The sequence below is a fragment of the Nannospalax galili genome, unplaced genomic scaffold (assembly GCF_000622305.1).
Source record: "Nannospalax galili isolate Female #2095 unplaced genomic scaffold, S.galili_v1.0 scaffold529, whole genome shotgun sequence".
In the NCBI taxonomy this organism is placed as follows: domain Eukaryota; kingdom Metazoa; phylum Chordata; class Mammalia; order Rodentia; family Spalacidae; genus Nannospalax; species Nannospalax galili.
In genome coordinates, this window is record NW_008360309.1 from 966463 (window position 1) to 982543 (window position 16081).

The following is a 16081-nucleotide window of genomic DNA, read 5'->3' on the forward strand; positions in this document are numbered from 1 at the left end:
CATAAGACCTGTTTTGATCCCCAGCACCCAAGGGCATTTTTTTTTTTTTTTTTTTTTTTGCTCTTTTTGAGACAGGGTCTCCCTGTAGCCCCAGCTGTCCTGGATTCACCATGGAGACCAGGCTGGCCTCGAACTCACAGAGATCTGCCTCTGCCTCCCAAGTGCCTCCCAGCCCCAAGGGCATTTGTAACCCACGTGTTGGGGACTGCAGGTGGGAGATTTGAGAATCCCCCGGACTCAATGGCCAGCTAGTCTAACTGGCTCAATGACCTCCAAGTTCAGTGAGAGACCCTCCCTGTCTCAAAAACTAGAGAGCAGGAGGCTGGAAACAGCACCCGGCAGTTAAGAGTGCTCGCTGCTCTTACAAAGGACCAACATTTAGATCTTAGCACCCAAGGCAGTGACATACAGCCTCCTGTAAACTCCAGGTCCAGGGGACCCACCGCCACCTTGGATACTGTACACGTGTGGTGTATACACTCACAGACATGTTAAAAATTATTTTTAAATAGTGGAAGAAGACACGACCTCGGCCTCCACACACACGCACTTGTTTGCGTATACATGGACACACAAAAGGCTGGAGTGTGGCTCCATTGGCAGCATGCTTGCCTAGCATGTTCAGAGCCCTGGATTCCATCCCCAGCACCACATAAACTGTGTGGTAGCACACACCTGTTATCCCAGCACTCAGGATCAGGAGTTCAAGTTCATCCTTGGCTGCATAGTGACTTTGAGGCCAGCCTGAGCTACATGAGACTTTGTCTCAACCACAAAAAAGTTGAACAGTGGATCAGTGAGAGATGCCATACTGGTGAAGGGGTGGAGTAGAATTTAGGTGGGTGACAAGGACCTCCCAGTCAAGCCTGTGCTGGGTGTGAGCGAAGACTGAATGTACCTAGGGGAATGGTATATATACACACACACACACACACACACACACACACCCAACACAACTGACAGTGCAAAGGCCCAGACTGTGCTGGGTGTGAGCGAAGACTGAATGTACCTAGGGGAATGGTAGAGCGAAGACTGAATGTACCTAGGGGAATGGTATACACACACACACACACACACACACACACACACACACACACACACACACAACACAACTGACAGTGCAAAGGCCCAGAGGCAAGGCTGTGCTAAGCTCCTTGGAAGGGAGGGAGGGCAGTGTGACTGGAGGAAGGGGCAGGGCAGGCAAGTCTTGGCCGGGAGTTGGGTTTTTGGCTAAGGAAGCTGGAACCATGGAAAGCTGGCCTTTAGACTGTCCCCAGCCCAGGGAACCCTGAGACTCTGCAGCCCCACCCTCCCAGTCTACCAGTGAGTCTCCAGGCATCTGGGTCATCCACAGGTCTCCCAGAGTTGGCTGGAAGCTGCAGAACTAGGTGCTTAGCATTCCCGGAACCTAGTGGGCAGAGGGCGGGTCCCCAGGGGGCACCTCACACCCCAGCGAGGGCCACGTTCTCTAAAAACATTGTTTCATACATTTATTTGTGTGGGTGGGCGCGCGTGTAAGAGCCTGCTCTCTCCTCCACACTGTAAAGAACGAGGATGGAACTCGGGGTCCTCAGGCTTGATTGCAAGCACGCAGGAGGGGTGCAGGCGAGGGCTGACCTCTGGGGCGCCCCGCACCCCCCCTCGAGGGGCGGAGCTACCGATGGCCACCACCCTCCACGCTGGGTGCTCCGCACGCGCGGCCCGGGCTCAGCAGCTGCACGTGACGCGGGGGCGCGGCGTGGCTCGGACGCTTGCAGGCGGCGGCTGGGACCGCGGGCGAGCTGGTGGCATGGCGGCAGCGACTACAGCAGAGCTGGAGGCGCCCGAGCCCATGCCGAGCTACACGCAGATGCTGCAGCAGAGCTGGGGCACAATGCTGGCGGCGGCGCGCGGCTGCGGGGACTGCGGCTGGGGCCTGGCGCGCCAGGGCCTGGCGGAGCACGCGCACCTGGCTCCGCCCGAGCTGCTGCTGGGGGCACTGTGCGCGCTAGGCTGGACCATGCTGCGCTCGGCGGCCACCGCGCGCCTCTTTCGGGTCAGTGTGACCTGGGGACCCCAGTGTATTGCATGCAGGCGGGTGGAGGACAAGGGACCTGGGGCCACCACGCACGGACCCCACTCTGCCCATGGTGGCTGATGGGGAGGCTGTCCCTGGAATGTGGGGGACGTTATCCTTTGGAACAGGGCGGGGTGGATGCGGGGGTGTGGCGAAGTGGAGGGACTCTACACCGGATTAGGGGGTCCCCTGTGGGATGGGGTGCTCTGGATGCCCCTCCTGAACAATTTAAAATAAGGATGACCTGCTCGGTGGGGCCTGTGGGCCGCTGATACCCGAGAACAGACTTGGGGACCGATCTGGGAGGAAGGAGCCAGAACCTGGATAAGGAGGCCTGGAGGCACTCAGAGGTCGCCTTCGCCCTGCGCTGCAGGGCGCTGCTAGGTCTTCCGTGCGATGACTGCCTCGCTCTTGTCCCGAATCAGCTCTACCCTCAGACCAGGGATGGCAGAGGCCCAAGTTCGTGGACGCACTGAGGGTCTCAACCTTGGAAATGACCCTGTCCGCCGTATTCGGGGCTGGACTCTGCTGCCTCTAAGGGGTGATGGTCAAATGGCTCCGCTTCTGGGGAGCCTGAGGAGGCCACCGCCCAGGTGGGAAGAGTGACCCTAGTAGCCATGACATTGGCGCTTGACTCCACCCTTCCCCTTTCCTGGGGAGGGGGTTTTTATGGCCAGTGTGGCAACTCCCCAGGGGACTGGCTGGGGACAGCCTGCCCTTGTCTGGTGGTGGAAGAGGGTGCAGGAACAGAGAACCTTGTGCCCACAATGGGGCCTTTCTCTGCTGGCTGGGGAGAGAGGCTGGCCCTTGTTAGGACACGACAGTGTGTTGTCTACCCCACTGAGCCCACCCAGACTGCTGTCATCCATTGGAGGGAGTGATTGCAGCCCCCAACTGCTGGAGGGTGTGGAGGCAGGGGTAAGGAGGGCCTGCCTGCTGGTCAGCCCTGGTCCTCACCGACCTGGCTCCCCACCTACCTTGCTCCCCTCACTTGTCCAGCTGGGCTGCTGTAGGCCCTGGAGCCAGCCTGAGCGCAGCGCTAGCCTCAGTTCCACCCTCACGCTTCTCAAGAAACCATGGGGTGCAGGAGGGGCTGCCCCGTTCTCCAAAGCTCAACTTGGCAGCAGCCTGGTTGCTAGGGGTTACCCCAGCCGGGCTCTAGCTGTCTCCATGGCAACCACTGGGTGCTCTGGTCTCTTCTGGCCCCCCTCATCCTTGAGGGGAAGGGGGCTGGGCTTGGCCCCCAGCTCTGGAACTGGTGCTCCTCCCCTGGGTACTGAGACTCCTCCCACTTCCATCTCCCCACCCAATCCTTGTGCCCTCCTCAGTGTCTTGAGACTCCAGTTTGAGTCTCCGTCTCTGCCTCCTCTTCACCCTGTCCCTTTTCTCCCTCCAACCCCATCTCCCCGCTTTAGTCTCTTTCAGCCTGCGTCTTCGGTCTCTCCGAATTTCCCCTCCCAGACGCCTCTTCTCCACTTTCTCTCCCCCACACGGTGTTTTTCATGTTCCCTGTCTCCTGCCCTTGTTTCCCTTCCAGAGTCGCCCTCATCCTTTCCCTCAAACTCTCATTTCATGAGGACGCGAGCTGCGCTGACCACCCTCCCCAACCTCCTCTTTCCCTGGGCTCCTTTGCTTTAAACCTGAGTATTTGAGTACCCCGGCAGCTCTCCCCTCCTTTCTCTCTTCTCTCTCCTCCCTCCTGGGCCTCGCAGGACAGCTGGGTGCTAAGTTTAGCTCTTCACAGCCACACATGGGCTCTGGTTACCCCAGGCAGTATGGGAAGAGAGGCCTGGTCTTCTTAATGCCATATAGTGTGTGGCAGTCTCTGGGCCTTGGTTTCCCCACCCTAAATGAGTAGTGAGCACCTGGTCCTCACTGATAACCATTACCCACCTTGTCCCCCACAGCCCCTGGCCAAGCGGTGCCGTCTGCAGCCCAGAGATGCCGCTAGGTTACCTGAGAGTGCCTGGAAGCTTCTGTTCTACCTGGGCTGTTGGAGCTACTGTGCCTACCTGCTCTTAGGCACCAAGTACCCTTTCTTCCATGACCCACCTTCTGTATTCTACGGTAGAGATCCTGTGGGGATGGGTGCAGAGGGCTCTGTTTAAAAAAAAAACAAAAAACAGGTGGTGGGGGGCACTGGTGAGATGGCTCACCAGGTAAAGGTGATTGCGGCCAAGCCTGACAATCTGAGTTCAATCCGAGGGACCCACATGGTAGAAGAAGGGAACTGACTCTTGCAAGTTGTCTTCTGACCTCCACATGGACCTGGTGGCACATATGCACCCCATTCCCAAAGGCATTCAGGACTGGAGAGATGGTTCAGTAGTTAAAAGCATGTACTTCTCTTGCAGAGGACCCAAGTTTGGTTCCCAACACCCATGTTGGGTGGCTCACAATCACCTATAACTCCAGCTCCAGGGAATCCAACACACTCTTCTGACATCCACAGGCATCCCCATGCACAAGGCATACATATACACACAGACACAAATACACAAAAATAAAAATAAGCTAACTGTGGTGGCGCATGCATGCCTTTAATCATAGCACTTGGGAGTCAGAGGCAAGTGGATCTCTATGAATTTGAGGCCAGCCTGGTTTACATAGTGAGTTCCAGCCAGGGCTACACAGTGAGACCCCGTCTTTAAAAAAAAAAAAGGGGGCCAGGCGTGGTGGCACACGCCTTTAATCCCAGCACTTGGGAGGCAGAGGCAAGAGGATCTTTGTGAGTTCAAGGCCATCCTGGTCTACATAGTGAGTTCCAGGACAGCTGGGGCTACAAGGAAATCTTGTCTCAAAAAGACTGAAAAAAAAAAAAAAGACTTAGAAAAAAAGTCATTTGGGAAGCCAGTGTGATCCTATGCAATGGAACTCCTGATGTCAAACCAGCCCCAAGAAAGATTGGCCATAGGACCCTGGCAATGGGGTGTTCCGAAGAGGCTTCCGGGTGGAGGTGTCAGTTAACAGCATGTGTGAAGGCCCTGGGGTATCACAAGATGGCTGCATGAGGGTCCAGCTCTTGTCTGGAGTTTCAGTTTCATAGGATGGGTTAAAGCTGAAGATGGACAGATGAACAGGATAGGGATTTGTATACCAGAAAATGTGTTGATCTAGGGACCATGTGGGTGGGCTGGACAGGATGGTGACATAGCACTGACTTGCTCCATGTGACCTATCCCAGCTTAAGAGGCAGGTGTAGAAAACCCACTGCCACAGGGAACTTGGGCTGTTCTGCCTATCCTGCACTGACCACCAGTCCCTATATCCAGAGGGATGGAGGCTCTGGGTGGCATAGAGAGAAGAGGCATCATGACTCTCCTCACATCAGACACCACAAAAAAATTCTTTTTTCTGTGTATCCCAGACTAGCTTGAAATCAGAGATCCTCCTGCCTCAGCCTGGGGTCACAGGTGCAACTGCCACCACTCGCATGATCAGCCATAAAAGTTTCCTGAGTCCCCAGAGACTGGTGTTAGCTGTCATTCAGTTTGCCTTTATGTAGATAACCCATGATTGAATTGGATTACAGTTTGGGCCAAGGTGTTGTACATTTATTGAGCACCTATAGTTTCCTTAGTGATTTTGCTAGAGATGGAACCCAGAGACCTTTGCATATTAGGCAAACACTCAACAGGTGAGCCAGAACCCAGTCCCTCACTGGGGAATTCTAGTAGGGGCTCCACCCCTGAGCCACACCCCAGCCCCTAGCTGAGGGATTCTAGGCAGGGTCTCCACCCCTGAGCCACACCCCCAGCCCCTGACAGGGGAATCCTAGGCAGGGCCTCTATGGTGTCAGAGCCTCAGCCCCTCAATGTAGGATCCTACGCAGGGGCACTATGGTGAGCCACACCCCTAGTCCCTCAGTGGGGACACTAGGCAGGGGCTCTCCCTCTAAGCCACACCTCTAGTCTTTTTACTTGGGGATTCTAGGCAGGAGCTCCATTTCTGGGCCACACCCCCAGCACCTCACTAGAGAATTCTAAGCTGATGGTCTACCTCTGAGCCACATCCCCAGCCTTCTGCGTATACTGTGTACCAGGCTGACTTCTGCTAGACACAACCGGGAGCAAGTTCAACAAAATAACTGTTCCCACCCACATGACACTGGTCACCTGCTGCGGCACTGAGGGACTCCCAGTGTGTTCATAGCAAGAAGTGGCAAGAGAAAACATAGGCAGAGGGAACAGAGGGTGAAGTTTCAGAGAGGTGGGGTAGGATGTGTCCACAGGGACCCTACTGAAGGTGACAGGCTGAAGTGGGTCAGGCAAGGAAGGAGAGGTCATTAGGAAATGGTATTTACTGGAAGATGAATAGAGATGTGGATTTTTTTCCTTTCTTAAATTCATTTATTTCTGTGTGGGAGGGAGTGTGCATGTGCCATGGTTTGTGCACATGTGGCAGTCAGAGGACAACTTGTTGGAGTCAGTTCTCTTCCATTGCGTGGATCCTAGGGATTGAACTCAGGTTATTGGGCTTGGTGGCAAGCGCCTTTACCCACTAAGCCCTCTTGTTGGCCCCTTTGGAGCTTTGAGACAGGGTCTCACATAGCCTGGCCTGATCTGAAATTTACCGTCCTTCTTCCTCAGCCTCCAGAGGAGCTGGGGTGACGTGTCTGGCCACTCCAGCTAGCTGCAAGTACCTCTTTGTGTGTGTGTGTGTGTGTGTGTGTGTGTGTGTGTTTTATTGTTGCCGTGTGTATGTGTGTGAAGTGTGTAGGTTTATGTAGGTTGTGGGAATCAGATTCAGGTTCCCAGCTTTGCCCTTGTAGCCATCTCACGGGCTCCACAAATGCCCCTATTGCTGGTCCTGGAGTTTGGTTCATGTGTTCCCAGATGTTGAGACCACCATAGAGGACTGGCCAGCCTGGCCAGCAGGGAGGGAGAAGCTGATGTCTGGACCAGGGTGGGTTGAGGGGCAGGGGCCAGTGGAGGCAAGGATGGGATCCCAGGGCAGGGCTGCCACAGAGCTGAGTTGTGAAGGGCACTGCGGACGTGTGTATTCACTTGCCTGTCAGTGAGGCCCAAGGGCTGAGGTCTTTGGAGTGCTGGGCAGAGAACAGGTGGCTAGAACCTAGAGGAACCCTTCAACTTGGTGTGGGGTGGCCATGGAGAGGAGGTGGCATGAGTGAAGGCAGCAGGGATAGAGTGTTTACTTCGGAGGCCTGAGTGAGGACAGGTACCTAGGTTGCATGGGAAGGCTGAAGAGAAGATTCTATGGACAGGCAGAGCCCTTGGTGGGAGACAGGAACCCCGTCTGTCAATGTGGGACTGGAAAATTTTAGCTAGGCCCTGGTGGCACATACTGGTCACCTCAGTACTCAGAGGCTGAGGCAGGAGGATTACTGTGAGTTCCAGACCCATCTAGGCTACATAAGGAGACTGTCTCAAAAAAAAATGGGGGCTGGGGCTGAGTTGGTAAAGCATTTGCCTAGCATGCACCCTGGGTTGAATCTCCAGTACCACTTAAACCAGGTGTGGTGACACTTAGGAAGTGGAGGCAGGATGGTCAGGAGTTCAAACTCATCTTCAAGTACATAGTTTCTAGCCTGGGCTACACTAGACCCTGTCTCAAAAACAACCAAAGAGCAGACATGGTGGTGCACGCCTTTAATCCCGGCACTAGGCAGGCAGAGGCAGATGAATCTCTGAGTTTAAGGGCAGCCTGGTCTACATAATGAGTTCCAGGTCAGCTGGGGCTGCAGGGAGACCCTGTCTCAAAAAGACCAAAAAAACCTCCAAAATCAAACAACAACAACAAAAAAAAACAGAGGCTGGTGAGATGGCCCAGTGTGTAAATGAGGTTGCTGCCATGCCTGGTGACCTTGATGTCACAGACCTACATGGTGCAAGGAGAGAACAGACTCCTGCCAATTGTCCTCCACAAGAATGCTGTGACCCCCCCCCACAACACTATAATAAATAATGTAATAATTAAAAAAAAAAAAAAACAGGGCTGGAGAATTATAGTTCTGCTCAGAGGACCCAGTTTTGGTTTCTGACACCCACATGACAGATCACTGCTCCAGGGGATCTGCTACCCCCTTCTGGCCTTATGAGGTACTGCCCGAGCATGCGCGCGCGCTCTCTCTCTCTCATAAAATGAACAAGACTTTAAAAATTAAAATTTAAATAAAAGAGTTGTGCTGGGTGTGGTAGCACAGCTTTTAATCCCAGCAACTCAGGAGGCAGAGAGAGGCAGATCTGTGAAACTGAGGCCAGCCCAGTCTACACAGCAAGTTCTAGCTGGGGAGAGAGGGGTGGGGAGGGAGGGAGAGAGGGACCCTGTCTCAAAAAAAAAAAAAAGGGGCTCTGCCCATGCCACTCTCAGAGGATGGATGTCAGGGGGCTTGTGGGGAGCCTAAGGCCCTGAACATAACCTTGGAGCTCCATTTCTCACAGACTGGAGGTCAGGAATGGCAGTGCCCTGGGACATTGCAGTGGCCTACCTACTACAAGGAAGCTTCTACTGTCACTCCATCTATGCCACCGTGTACATGGACACCTGGCGCAAGGACTCAGTGGTCATGCTCATTCACCATGTGGTCACCCTGCTCCTAATCACCTCTTCCTATGCCTTCAGGTGAGCACTGGGAGAGGACATGGGAATCAGCAGCATGGGCAAAGGGCCTGGGGCTGACTGGAGACAGCAAGGAGGGGCCAAGGCAGGGAGGGTTGAGTCAGGCCTCCAGAGAGGGCAGCAGGTGAGAGGCCCCAGGCAAGAACCCTTCCTTCAACCGCTATCCACCCACTTTAAGGGGGCTCTGCTTGTATGACACCCTTTAAAAAATTGTTTTAACCAGGCATGTACCACCATGCTTCTAATCCCAGCACTCAGAAGGCAGAGGCAGGTGGATCCCTGAGAGATGGAGGTTAGCCTTGTCTATATAGTGGGTTTCAGGCCAGCTGGGGGTATAGAGTGAGATCCTGCCTCAAGATAAAATCCACAAAATATAAATAAATAAAGTAAATAAGTAAGAGCACCATGTGGCTAGTCTGGCCACCCTGACTCTACCCTCCTGCCTCCCAGGTACCACAATGTGGGCATCCTGGTGTTCTTCCTGCATGACGTCAATGACGTGCAGCTGGAATTCACCAAGCTCAACATCTACTTCAAGGCCAGGGGCGGCTCCTACCACCGCCTGCATGGGCTGGTGGCCAACCTGGGCTGCCTCAGCTTCTGCTTCTGTTGGTGAGGGGGACAGGGTGCCTGGTGGGTGAGGCCACATAGAAATGAGGTGTGACAGTGGGGTGGGTGGGGACAGGCAGGAAAAGGAATGTGAAGGACAGATGGTCAGGGGAAGGGAAGGTAGGAGGGCCAAGAGAGGCCCAGGAGGGTGGATGGGAAAGGGGTGGGGCCCGGTGAGGTAGGTGGGGCAAGGGAGAGAGAGACTGGTGGGGTCACCAGTCTGTCTGGGCCAGGCTGGATCAGAGGACACATGGATGGGTGAGGGGCCAGTGGACGGAGGGGGTAGAAGAGTAGAAGAGACTGCTTTTGATCACAGCTTCGACCCACCCCTCCAGGTTCTGGTTCCGCCTCTACTGGTTCCCGCTCAAGGTCCTGTATGCTACCTGCCACACCAGCCTGGTCTCCGTGCCTGACATTCCCTACTATTTCTTCTTCAACACACTCCTGCTGCTCCTCACCATCATGAACATCTACTGGTTCCTGGTGAGTTGGAGCTGATCCCAGGGTCAGCCCCCTCAGGACAGGCAGGGCAGCCACCCACCCACCCATCTCACCAGTACCTGCTTCTCCCACAGTATATCATGGCTTTCGCTGCAAAGGTACTCACAGGCCAGATGCGAGAACTGGACGACTTGAGGGAGTATGACTCACTGGAAGCCCAGAGTGTCAAGCCCAGCAAAAACGAGTGAGTCGGGGGAGGCCTCTATCCCCAGCTCATTCCTTTAGTGACACCCATTGATGAGGGCCCCTGAGGATGCCCAGACACTGAGGCTGTCCCCCAGCCTGTGGCAGAGACATGGATAATATAGCCAGTGATGCAGCTGCTCCATGGGACAGGGCAGAGAGGCCCAACAGGACCAGGGAGTTGCTCACTTGGCCAAGAAGGATGAGAAGACTGGATGGGCTGGACCGCCAATCCAGCTCCCACAGAAAAGCAGTCTGCAGAGAACACTAGGGCTCCTGGGCTGGGAGTCAGGGTGGCTCAGCCAGGCAGGGACTGTAGGTCCTTAGAAAAGAGTGATGCTTGGGTCTCAGTTGCCCCTGGAGACTTCACCAGCCCCTGGCTGGGGGAACAAGCAGGGTTCAGGACATGTGGCACCCCTGAGGCCATGTGAGGGGGCTGGAAGGCTTCAGAAGGTGCCAACCAACCAGGCTCTGGGCTCTAACAGAGTTGGGTCATGTGTGGTTCAAGGAAGCATGGGCTCTGACCCCATGAGGTGAGGAAGGGGGATTTAATAATGTTTTTAAAGTGGTGGGGGAAAGGCTATCATATCATTTTATTTTGTCTATTATCATGGAGGTGTGATATGTGTGCAATAGTGTGGTGTGGAGGTCAGAGGACAGCCTGGGGAGTCAGTTCTCTCCTTCTACCATGTGGGTCCTGGGGCTGGAACTCAGGTAGTCAGTCTTGGTGGCAAGCACCTTTACCCACTGAGCCATCTCACCAGCCCTAAAATTCTTGAAAACAAAGAAGAGCATGGTGTTGGGAGTGGTGGCACATACCTGTGGTCCTAGCACACAGATGGCTCCATGTCAGCCTCAATTCTAGAGACTCTATCTCAAGAAAAGACCCACACAAGTAAAATAGAAGCATTTTGTCCCCCAATAAGCATAGGCTGTGAGGGGAAGTGTGGCCAGGCTATACCTAGCACCTGGTCAATATCAAGGAACCCAGGCAGGTGAGTGGGAATAGGCTCACTCACAGACCACAGTTAAGGGCACCGAGTCAGAAGGTGCCAGGCTTGGAGGGACATCTAGTCAGCCTTGTTCCATAATACTAATAAAACCATAAAAACCATAATAAAAGAATCAAAGTCAGTTTCAGGCTCATATTACTGTTCTCCAAGATGAGGTTCAGGGTAGGGCTGCATTCAAGGTGGATGGTGTCCATTGGGGGGTCTCATTTGGGGTGTGTTGAAGTCCCTTGAGTACAAGCCAAAAGTTCTGTGGTGAGAGGGTGAGGGCTGAGGAAGCTTCCATAACTTTCCAGAGGCTTCTATAGGGAGCATAGTGGCTGAGGGGAACAGGTTGGGGAGAATCACTTAGATCTGAGACCATGAAAGCTCTCTTTGTCATAGCACTGGGAACTTATAATGAAGGAGTCCTTGGAAATTCGAATGCAAGGCTCACCAGGCCCAAATTGTACCCTCTTGGAGGTTCACTCGGCCTGCACCTGGTGGGGGGTGGAATTCCTGCTGTCTTTTCTAAGTACAAACTACAAGAGAACACTAGGAACACTCCATACCACCAGCCTCAGGAGCTCATTCTTTCAGGGAGGTCGGAGATAGAACAACTGGGTACAAAACAGGCTGCGAGAGATCGATGCCCACAAAAGAGCCACCAGGACACCTCAGAACTGTCAGCAGCTGTGGTGGTGCAGGCCTGTCATCCCAGTACTTGAGAGGCAGAGACAGAAGGCCAGTCCTGGCTACATAGCAAATTTGAGGTGATACTGGGTTACAAAAGACCATATCAAAAAACAAGAGAAAAGAGAAAGAAAAAATGAGTGTAGGAATCAAGACACACCTGTGGTCCCTGCTACTAGTTGGGAGGCACACCTGAGACCAGAGTTAACAGGTAGCCTGGCTACACAGCAAGACTCAGTTTCAAAAAACAAAATCATGGTGGGCATGGTGGCACGCCTTTAATCCCAGCACTTGGGAGGCAGAGGCAGGCAGATCTCTGTGAGTTCAAGGCCAGCCTGGTCTACATAGTGAGTTCCAGGACACCTGGGGCTACAGGGAGACCCTGCTTCAAAAATACAAAACACACACACACACACGCACGCACGCACGCACGCACAAATAAATAAAATAGGGGGTGTGGAGTATTGACTCAGATTGTTAAACTTGGCAGCAAGCTTCTTTACCCACTGAGCCCTCTTGCCAGTCTCTAGTGGCCTTTATTACTCTTTAACCCCCAAGTTAACCCATAAAACAAGTCAGACATGTACTTAGAGCTAGAAAGTTTAAAGTTGTCCAAGAGCTGAAAGACTGTCATCCAGGCACAGAGAACCTTGGAGAAGAATCTGGAAGCCACAAAAGAGGGTGAATCCAGGTGTGGTGGTGCATGCATCTCATCCTACAGGCAAGAGGATCAGAAGTTCATGCCAGGCTTAATGGTGCACTCCTTTAATAGCATTCAGGAGGCAGAGGCAGGTGGATGAGGCAGGTGAGTTCAAGGCTAGCCTCATCTATATAGCAAGTTCCAGGCCAGGTGGGGCTACAGGGAGACCCTGTCTCAAAAAGACAAAAAAAAAAAAAAAATTTCAAGCATAGTCTAGGCTACAGAGCACGTTGGAGACTAGCCTGGGCTACAGGAGACCATGCTTCAAAACAAACAAAACTTTAGGAAGTGGGTGTTGACCCCCCTCAAACCTTTCTTGGCTTAAAAGGATCAAGAATAGTTTAGAGACAAGTAACAGACAGGCATTACAAGCAAAGCTGCTGTCCCCGAGAAAGACCCATGATGTATATGCGATACCTGAAAATCAGCTCAGCTGCAGACAAGAGGGAATTATTTAAGTGACTGAGCCTGGAGCAGTGGTACTATCCCAGCTACTTGGGAGACAGAGGCAGGAGGACCTCTGTGAATTCAAGGGCTGGTTAATTAAAAAAAATTTTTATTTATGTGCACGCATGTGCAGATCAGAGGACAACTTTCAGGAGTTCTCTCCTTCTACCATGTGGGTCCTGGGGACTGAGCTCAGGTCCTCAAGCTTGGCTGCAAGCACCTTTACCCATAGCATCATCTCGCTGACCAGAACCAGGGTTTCAGGAGCTTTGGCTGAGCCTCCATGTATCCGCTTGAACTTGAATGTAGTCGCTGTCTGGGAAGACAGCAGTAGAAGGCCAGAGTCCTTGATTGTCTGGTCATGGCGGCGGTAGCAGCAGCAGCAGGCTGTGTTGGGGAGGAGCATCCGCAAGAGCTGGGAAAGGAGGGGACAGAAATTGCGGTCTTCTGGCCATTCTCTATGGAAACCTGGGTCCAGCCAGTAACTTTTGCAAAAAGTGTTTAGCCATCAGGCTGTCATTTTCTGGGTGCAGGATGAATGAACGCTTATTGTATTAACTTAGAAATTCTAGAACTGCTGTAACAGGCTGGGATTGCAGCTCAGCCGTGAAACACTTGCTTAGCATGCCCAAGATCCAACTCCATCCCCAGCACTGTCAAGCCCCCACAAACCTCCGCAACACTTGTAAGAACATTATGAAGGGAAGTCTGGGAGTAAGGCGCGTGCACAGTGCCATGGCACGGATGGGAGCCCAGCCTTCCAGGGCTGCAGGACAGTGGCTCTGGCCAGTTCTAACCTGCCTGCGAGGGAGTTTGTATGCGGAGATAGGAGTAGGGGAAGAGATGCGCTTCAACTGGGGAGGAGGAAGCGTGGGGTTCCCAGACTAATCTGCCCTGGGTTCTGGCCCCCCAGGAAGCCGTTGAGGAATGGCCTGGTTAAGGACAAGTGCTTCTGAGCCCCTCCACCCCAACTCCATCTCCCAGGACTCGGTCACGCCCAACCTGGGAAACTAGGCCTGGTCCTTGGACACTTGGCCACGCCCATAGGAACCTGGTCCAGTTCCTGGCGTTCTGGCCCCACCCACGAAGACATGGCCCTGTCCCCAGGAGGTGGGCTCCGCCTCCAGATGCTGGCTACCATTCTCCAGGGACCCTGGCCCCAAGCAGCTCCGCCCTTCACCTCAACTCTTGACCACCCACCTTGGGAACTCGGACCCGTCCCGCCCTTGGGATCTGTCCGGTCCCGACACGCCCCCTCCAGGACCTCAAATGACGCAGGCCCCGCCCAGCCCACTGGTCCCGGACCCAGCCGGCCCGCTGACTCTCTCGCCACCGCCTGGGAGGAAGATGCTGCCCGGCCGCCGCCGTTCCTGCCCGCACCTTCTACTCCTGGTCCTCCTGCTGCCCTCGCTGCCCCATGCGCGCGCGCCCGCACCCCTCGGCCCCGTTGCCGTGCAACTCCAGGCGCTCGGGCTGCGCGATGCACCCCGGGGCATGCCCACTCTCCGGCCGGTGCCTCCCGTTATGTGGCGCCTGTTCCGCCGCCGCGACCCCCAAGAGACCAGAGCCGGCCCACGACGGTCGCCCCCGGGGACCAGCGTGCGAGCGTGCCACGTGGAAGAACTGGGGGTCGCTGGAAACATCGTGCGCCACATCCTAGATGGTGGTGAGTAGGGCTTGTTCTGAGGACATGGGTCCCCTAGCCTGCTAGCAACCTCGTTCCTCTTAGTCCTTTGCGCGTAAGGACACATGCCTGTGATCCCCAAAGTGAGCCCTTCAGCCCGCGCACAACCTAGGGTCGCTTACCCTGAGGCCCCAGGTGCCATCTGCCCAGGTCCCCGAGGCGCGGCTTCCCGCAGTGTCCCTTCCTTGCAGCTGGTGCCCTGCCCCCACCTCATCCGTCACCCGGCGGGAGGCGGTCGTGAGATGCACTTCCCGGCCCTCTATGCTCACCTTCCTCCCAGTCTCGCAGCGCGAACCTAGCTCTCCCCTCGCCTCTCCAGGTGCGTCCTCCCAGGCCCCAGAACCCGCCAGGTCTTCCGGGTTGTGTTCCGCATGGACCGTTGCCTTCGACCTGTCGGCGGTGGAGCCGGAGGAGCGGCCAACGCGCGCCCGGCTGGAGCTGCGCCTAGAGGCCAAAGGGCCGCGCGGCCGGGAGCTGAGCGTGGCGCTGGCGGCCGAGACCGCGGAGCCGGGACCAGAGCTGCTCCGCGTGCCGGTGCCTGCGCCCGAGCTGCCTGTGCGCGCTGAGCTGCTGGACGCCGCGCTGGCCGCCAACGCGTCGGTTCCGCGCACCCTGCGCCTGGCGCTGGCGCTGCACCCCGAGCCGCCCTCCTGTGCGCGCCTGGTGGAAGCCTCGTTGCTTCTGGTGACGCTGGATCCCCGCCGGTGCTATCCACTGCTGCGGCCGCGGCGCGAGGTGGAGCCAGGGCTGGGTGGCCCTGGGGGCGCGTGCCGCGCGCGGCGTCTCTACGTGAGCTTCCGTGAGGTGGGCTGGCACCGCTGGGTGATCGCGCCGCGCGGCTTCCTGGCCAACTACTGCCAGGGCGCATGCACGCTGCCCCACGCGCTGCCCGGGCCCGGGGGGCCGCCCGCACTCAACCACGCGGTGCTACACGCGCTCATGCACGCGGCCGCCCCCGATGTCGGCCTGCCGTGCTGTGTGCCCGCACGCCTGTCGCCTATTTCCGTGCTCTTCTTCGACAACAGCGACAACGTGGTCCTACGGCACTATGAAGACATGGCAGTTGACGAGTGCGGCTGCCGCTGAAGGACAGTGAGACGGTCCCCGGCGACCCCTGGTCAGTTTGCATCCAGGGCATCTGGGGGCGGATGTTACGGGACCCGCCCCACGCAGCTCCCAGCCCCACGGGAAAGCCAGTACTGTTAATATTTTATTGGTGACAAAAAGCTTAAAACAAATTTGACCAAAACTCAAGTTCCATTGCCTTGGCGCAGATGTGCCTGATGGGGAACTCGGGTGGCTGCGGGAAGGTGGAGGGCAAAGCGGAGGGAACAGGGTCCACCTGGCAGGGCGGAGGACAGGGGCGTCTTGGGCCGCCCAGCAGGGCCCCGCCCCGTAAAGCGCCTCCAAGGACCAGGCCGGCCACGGGTGGAAGGGCCACGTGGGTCGCTCAGGAGTCCGCCTATGGCCAAGGAAGCTCCTACTCAAGACAAAGCCTCCGGCCAGCGCGGATACGGCCTCCATGCCACCTGCCTGGAAACTTCTGTCTCCCAGGTCCACCACTAAGGTCTTAAGAGACAAACTGTCAAAGCAGCCTTCAGTACTCCTTTGAAAGAATCTTGGGGGGGGGGGGGGGGGGA

General features: G+C 55.6%; 2 protein-coding genes across 2 annotated transcripts; both read left to right on the plus strand.

Annotated features, from left to right (window-relative positions):
- Positions 1 to 1709: 1709 nt before the first annotated feature.
- Positions 1710 to 13809, plus strand: Cers1 (ceramide synthase 1). Its single transcript, XM_008824528.3, has 7 exons — positions 1710 to 2035; positions 3964 to 4123; positions 8458 to 8638; positions 9086 to 9247; positions 9580 to 9727; positions 9820 to 9929; positions 13671 to 13809. The coding sequence occupies exons 1-7, from the start codon at positions 1790 to 1792 to the stop codon at positions 13711 to 13713; spliced, it is 1050 nt and encodes a 349-aa protein (XP_008822750.1). The 5' UTR covers positions 1710 to 1789; the 3' UTR covers positions 13714 to 13809.
- Positions 13810 to 14005: 196 nt separating this feature from the next.
- Gdf1 (growth differentiation factor 1) lies at positions 14006 to 15695 on the plus strand. Its single transcript, XM_008824527.3, has 2 exons — positions 14006 to 14423; positions 14761 to 15695. The coding sequence occupies exons 1-2, from the start codon at positions 14027 to 14029 to the stop codon at positions 15525 to 15527; spliced, it is 1164 nt and encodes a 387-aa protein (XP_008822749.2). The 5' UTR covers positions 14006 to 14026; the 3' UTR covers positions 15528 to 15695.
- The last annotated feature ends 386 nt before the right edge of the window (positions 15696 to 16081 follow it).

What these genes read in the sequence shown, in the direction of transcription:
- Gdf1 (XM_008824527.3), top strand. Translation starts at nt 14,027, where the DNA reads ATGACGCAGGCCCCGCCCAGCCCACTGGTCCCGGACCCAGCCGGCCCG. An exon ending in GCGCCACATCCTAGATGGTG is followed by an intron (nt 14,424 to 14,760) that starts GTGAGTAGGGCT and finishes TCGCCTCTCCAG; the next exon opens with GTGCGTCCTCCCAGGCCCCA.
- Cers1 (XM_008824528.3), top strand. Translation starts at nt 1,790, where the DNA reads ATGGCGGCAGCGACTACAGCAGAGCTGGAGGCGCCCGAGCCCATGCCG. An exon ending in CTCAGCTTCTGCTTCTGTTG is followed by an intron (nt 9,248 to 9,579) that starts GTGAGGGGGACA and finishes CCACCCCTCCAG; the next exon opens with GTTCTGGTTCCGCCTCTACT. An exon ending in GTCAAGCCCAGCAAAAACGA is followed by an intron (nt 9,930 to 13,670) that starts GTGAGTCGGGGG and finishes CTGGCCCCCCAG; the next exon opens with GAAGCCGTTGAGGAATGGCC.